The sequence below is a fragment of the Neomonachus schauinslandi genome, chromosome 10 (genome assembly GCF_002201575.2).
Source record: "Neomonachus schauinslandi chromosome 10, ASM220157v2, whole genome shotgun sequence".
In the NCBI taxonomy this organism is placed as follows: Eukaryota; Metazoa; Chordata; class Mammalia; order Carnivora; family Phocidae; genus Neomonachus; species Neomonachus schauinslandi.
This window is the reverse complement of record NC_058412.1, coordinates 107738387-107744386: the sequence shown is the minus strand read 5'-3', so window position 1 is coordinate 107744386 and position 6000 is coordinate 107738387. Positions and strand designations below refer to the sequence as shown.

Sequence of the window (6000 nt, the reverse complement as noted above, 5' to 3'; positions counted from 1 at the left end):
ACTATTTTTGTTTTAAGGCTTTCAACTGATTGGATGAGGCCCACCCACATTATGGAAGGCAATCTGCTTTATTCAAAGTCTACTGATGTAAATGTTAATCTCATCTAAAAAAACACCTTCAGAACCGACTTCTAGACTAGTGTTTGGCCAAATATCTGGGCACCATGGCCTAGCCAAGTTGACACAGAATCAACCATCACACTGGCCCCACACCATAGGGTGGTACTTGGGCCCTCATCTGGGGTCTTACATTTGGCAACCCCCAGGGAGCTGTCTCCAACAGAGGCAAGCCCAGGTCTCCATACCCCTACAGGGTGGCTTGGCCATTTTAGAGATGGGGAAACCAAGTCCTAGCAAAAAGTTCCACGAATTGGCCCCAGGATCAAAACAGGCCTGGGGTAGAGTCAGGACAAAATCCAACCTCATCAAATGGTAGTTCCCAGCTCTTTCCACTGCAACTTTTGGCTCCAGCGGGACCTGAACTCGAGACTCCTAGGGGACGTTCTCATTTCACTTCCTATTTGGAATATTAAAGCCAAGCCTGAGCGCATTCAAACCATAAACTATTAGGGAAGAAAATCACCTTATTTCCTGGATGCGCCTTCGCATTCCCATCCCCGGCCCTCCCATGAGGCAGGGCTCCCCGCCCAGCGCACCACACACAGACCCATCCACAGAAGGACTTCTCTTTGAAAAGTGCTTTATTTCAACACGATCTAAGTTGGGTGCATTAAAACTTATCAAAATGTTACAGACATTTATGGCTCCCTCCTGAGGCCTTGTCAAATTATGTTATGATACCTAGATGTGTCCGTTTACAAGTTCAGAACCAAACATTGAACCAGGTCATGTACCATTGTTGAAGGCAAGTTATGATGAATGAAAGAATACTTCACAAAGCTAACCCAAGTGGGGAAACCCTGAAGAAACACTAGCAGTAACACACCAGAAGTCATCAGCCTGGGAAGCAGCGAAGGCTCCAAGGGCAAACTGAGGCTTTCCCTTCCCAGCTTGTCCACATCTTGTGCTTGGTTCAAACACAGGGGGCACTGTAACCTCCCGTGGCAGGGTAAACGCTTTCAGTTCTGCCTGAAAGAAGGGGGTGCCACGTTCATCTGTATCTCTGCCTCTCTCTCGGAGATCATTTCTCATCTCACCTGACTCAAGCAAGACTTTGTGTCAAACAACTTAAGTAGCAACTCAAAAATGTGTGCTGCGGCCTCAAGGATGCTGGCGACCTCTCCTGCTTGCTATCTCAGCCCCCACATCATGGTTTGGCCCCGAGACCCTGAAATTCCCTCACTCATAGAAAATTTCTCTCTTGGCAATATATCTATGACACCATAGTCTCCATGCTATGGAGCTTGGCGGGTTTTTTTGGTGGTGGGGGAGGGAGCGAGCTTTTCTTAAGAGAGTTTCTTGCCCTACTGGGACCCATCGCTCCTCTTTGCTCCTGACACTCCGAAATAACCACCCAACCCTGCAGAAAAGAATTTGTGCCAAGATGTTTTGCATCAGAGAACAGATTTGTGTGTGTGTCATTTTATTTCAAAGTCTTATCTACAATGGTGTTAAAATGCCTTTATCTGTCTGCAGGAGAGAGTATTGTTTTCTTTCTGGTAGGGAGGAGGGAAGGGTGCAAATATTTCTCCTTGAAGTCTCAGACCAAAACCTCAGCTTTTGGTCCCGGCGTTTTTCTTGCAGGTGGATGGCTAATCTGAGCTCCTCCCTTACTCAACCTCACTTAGAATTCAAGTCCATCAGCCTGGAGCCCAGTGCACACATTCCTCACCAGCCCGCACAGGCAAGCCTGCTGTTTGTGCTTCTCAGTCCCTCCCCAAGATACCGCCCCCCCCCCATTTAACTCATCACCGGCCCACTCATGTGATCACTGAAAATGTGACCTTGTGCTTAATTCCACCATCACCTGGGGGAACGGACCCCCTTCCCAGCCAGATGGACTCAGGCTTTTCCTTCATTTGATCACCTTGTAACACAAGCCCCTAGAAAAAGAAAGCCAGATGTGGCTATCCTGCTTTTCACAAGTTAGGAAAAAAACCTATAAATTGGCCTTTTGGTCTTCACATGATTTCAGGTTCATTGCACGCAGTTACATAAACCCACACAAATCAGTAGAGGAATTCAAAGCTGCAAAGCCATGTGATACCAGTGAGAAAATCCGGCTCCACACTTCGGAGAAGTGTCTCTGTTTCAGGCACTGCTATTTCAAAGGACCTTTCCAAAATTCCTGATCGGGCTACTAGGACGTGAGAAACGATCTCTAAACAGGGTGGGCCAAAATGGAAAAGTACGGTCCGTGGTAAGTGGAATGTATCCTGTAAGATGCGATTTCCCCTGACGTCTACCCTGACCTCCCCACCCCCCAACAATCTTTAAGAAGCCAGGTCTACCTTAGTATCACTTTCTCAGAAAGGAAGCTGGCAAACCTAACGTTTTGCAACATTTCCATATTTAAACTATCGTAGTGCTAGTGCAAATCAAAGAGAACTTTTATAAACGAGAAATAGCTGTCCAACAAAAGTTAGTGGTTAGTAATTTGCTCTGTGGAAATTTTTCTGCCTAGCCCACCAAGGGGAATTGCTGGGGTCAACACAGGCTTTGAACATTCAAAATAAAAGTAACTGGAAGAGAAGTTTCTTAAGTCATCTTCTCAAATGCAAAACTCAGGAAGTGTGTTTGCATTCACAAACCCGCTCTTTCCCATCTGTAACAAAGGAAGCCTCTCCCCCTGCCCCCGGCTTTTCTGTGCATTTTGCAGCGGCCCACCGAGGTGTATGATTGAGACTAAAGCCTCCGGATTTCCAGTCCACGCCCCATAGGGCTGGTGGCACTGTCCCCGAAGAGGAGGTCGCCTTGCTAAGAGACCCCCGGCAAAATGCCAGGTGGCAGCACGCCATCTTTGTGAAAGTCAACAATAAGACCACAGCTGTGAGCCCTCTAAAGAGGCCACGGAAGCCACAGAGGGGAACAGGAGGCAGGAGGGGGCAGGAGGGGGCAGGAATGGCTCCGCTGCAAACATCCATCTTCCTTGCGGACACCGGCCAGTGGCCCTCCTTCCACCAACTGCCCGGCTCCCCAAACCTTTCTTGGAGAGGAGGTGAAGAGATGGGGAGACCCTCCCTCAACAAGGCTGAGACACCTGCTGTTAGGAGCTCCAGGCCCTGCTTGGTTGATCTCCAGAGCCAGGCACCCTGCTCCAAGCATCTGTCCTTCTTCAAACTGTATCAGCCACACTGGTGCCCAGCTACCCAGTGGTCTTCCTGACAGGAGCCACAGGGGACAGACTGTCCCATCCTTTCCCCCCATTGGGGTCTGTTCTAAAGATCACCCAGGTGGCTGCTCAGAGAAGCTGAAAGAGAAGCTCCACCCTCCCTATGCACCTTCACAGGGAAGCCTAAAGAGCTTCCCTGAGCCCCACACTCAGTCAGCAGAAGGGTCCTCCTCATACTTGGAGCCCATCTCCATGCATAAGGGAAGGGCAACTTGAAAGAATCCTGTGGTTGGAAAGGAGAAAGCCTTGACCTCAAACACATGGCCTCAGCACCAAGTGCAGGAGAGGCCTTGATGATGGGAAATGGGCTGGCCTCCCAGGCATCTGTCACTTCTGCAAGGAGCTTCTACGGTTCTCTAAAGAGGGAAACTCTGGCCACCACCCCAGGACAAGGTCAGGCCCGGGCCACACTAGCCAGTCAGCCATGTATAAACCCATGAGACCCTTCCTTCAACTCAAGGAGGCACCAAAGAGTTGGGGTTGGCTTCCATGGCATGGGGTTGGCATGCTGAGTGAAACATCAGGCTCCTCTCCTGTCTCCTAGACATGGCCATGGAGGTGAGGACAGAGGCAGAATCCACATAGATCATCACATACGTCTTTGTTATTTTAAACAGAGTTTCCAGTGTAAAAACTTGTGGGCTTATTGCATCTACCCCACAGATGGTTTATCTTTCTCTTTCCATCCGACCTTCCCCAAGGGCATGGGGCTGCTAGTTTGTTAATTTCCAATGCCCAGTCCTTCTAGATGTACAGGGAGAATCTCCACCAATATATAAATACCCCAAATGGAGAGCTTGCGGAGTCCCCTTCCCTTCCAAACATGTGGCTGCTCCCTGGCCCTTGAGGGAAGACATCAACTTCAACCCCTCAGATTGGCAACTCCCCTGATGTTCCTGCCCTCGAGCAGCACACCTGCAAGCCCCATGGGCGCTGGTGCTGGTGGCTCGGAATTCAGTTCCATGTGAATATCAGGTAGGCACGTGGATATGTACCATGTGAGCACACATGCTTACATGTGCATGCATGTGCTCATGTGCGTGCACACACACACATTTTGGGTCCTCATAACAAAATTCAAAAGTCCTTGTGAGTAAAAGAAAGGAGTGGAGCATGGGGATCCAGGGATGGGGAGTTGTCTGCGGGCTTCTCCATTCTGCTCCGGGCAACAGATGGTGGCTCTCGGCGGGAGCTGGAGAGGTCTGTATGTACACATTTCCATGGAAGGAAGGTGCCCAGCTTCCTGTGCGTCTTCTCGTGTCAGCGGCGGCCCCTGTGGTGTCTGGATCCCCTCCCTCATGTGGCTCAGATTGTTGCTGGGGTCTCGGCCATCTCCTCCAGCCTCTGCCGGATCATTAGCCGGAGCACCGTGTACCTGAGGACAGGAAGAGCTACGATGGGCCGCAGAAAACAACATATGCCTCCTCTTGATCTTCCCCCACCGCCCGGGGTCCCAGGGGCCACCTGTCGGTGCCTTTGTTTCTATCACTGGCCCAGCCGTCAGCCACCTTGTGGCCTGTGTTCATTTCCACACCCGGATGAGAGGAACTGAGCAGACCCAATCCAAACTAGACAATTTGACGACCGTTAGAAAGTCTGGCCAAAGAAGGACCGGAGGGCGAAACAGACAGCACCACCAGGAAGGACTGCATGAACCGAGAGCTTACTGTGCCCAAGGCACCACGACACAGTAGCGCGGGATCCTCACCGGGGCTGGACCATCTGAAATTGCTGTTCTTTGACCATCGTGAGGAGCCTACAAAAACGGCAGCTTCATATGGTTCGAGCTAATATCAGTCCCCGCATGTTGCAGAACAGACCAGAGCAACTCCCAAGCGTGGGGGTGCACGGCTTGACGAGGGCCGGTCTCCACCCCTTCCCTGAACTGAGCCAGCGCAGAAGCTGCAGTGCGAACCTCTGTGCGGGGCTCAGGGGGCCACTCCTGATGGCCAGGGCTTTGCACCGCCCGGCACAAGCTCTCTTTAAAGTTTGGCGCATTTCAAGTGTTCAGTAAATATCAACTGCTTTCATACTAGCGATCATCATTGCCTAAGCAAATGGAGCATCGGTGCTATTCCCCAGGGGCAGAAATCAATCAATCGTTCGGCTGTATCCAAGAAAGGCAGTCCACTTTATGACTAAACACGGCAAAAAAAAAAAAAAAAATCATAAAATTCTCCCTAACGAAATAGGGTGAAATAGATGAAGGGGATTAGGAGGTACAAACTTCCAGTTATAAAATAAAAAGTCACAGGGATGAAAAGTGGAGCGTCGGCAATACAGTCAGTAAACTGTAATAACATTGGATGGTGACAGATGGGGACTACGCTTATCATGGTGAGCACTGAATAATGTATAGAATTGTTGGATCGCTATGCCAGACGCCTGAAACAAGTATAACACTGTATGTCAGCTACACTTCAATCATAAATTAAAAAAAAAAAATCCTCGCCAGAGAGAGGCTTTACTGGACGTTTCAAGCCAACTGTAATTTCCAGAAGAGAAATGTTAAAGAAGGGAGAAGGGTAGGAGGAAAGGATTTCAGAGGTAGGTTGCTTAGACTACTTTCCACTGCTAAGACAGCCTTCCTGAAATCCCCGGAACATTTTTATGTCCCACATCAAAATGAGAAGCTGACACAGGAAACAAAGAGACCAACACACTTAAGCTTCGTGTCCCCATCCACATTTGTCACGGGAAGCCCCCGG

The 6000-nt window shown here is 49.8% G+C and overlaps 1 protein-coding gene across 2 annotated transcripts in view; it reads right to left on the bottom strand.

The window, feature by feature from the left end:
• Window positions 1–693: 693 nt before the first annotated feature.
• RASSF2 (Ras association domain family member 2) overlaps window positions 694–6000 on the bottom strand; it is a 40116-nt gene continuing 34809 nt past the window's right edge. For both annotated transcript variants that reach the window (XM_021688959.1, XM_021688960.1), the window contains one exon: window positions 694–4667. In XM_021688959.1, the coding sequence (XP_021544634.1) occupies window positions 4598–4667 (70 nt within the window). In that variant the 3' untranslated portion in view covers window positions 694–4597. The remainder of the gene's footprint in view (window positions 4668–6000) is intronic.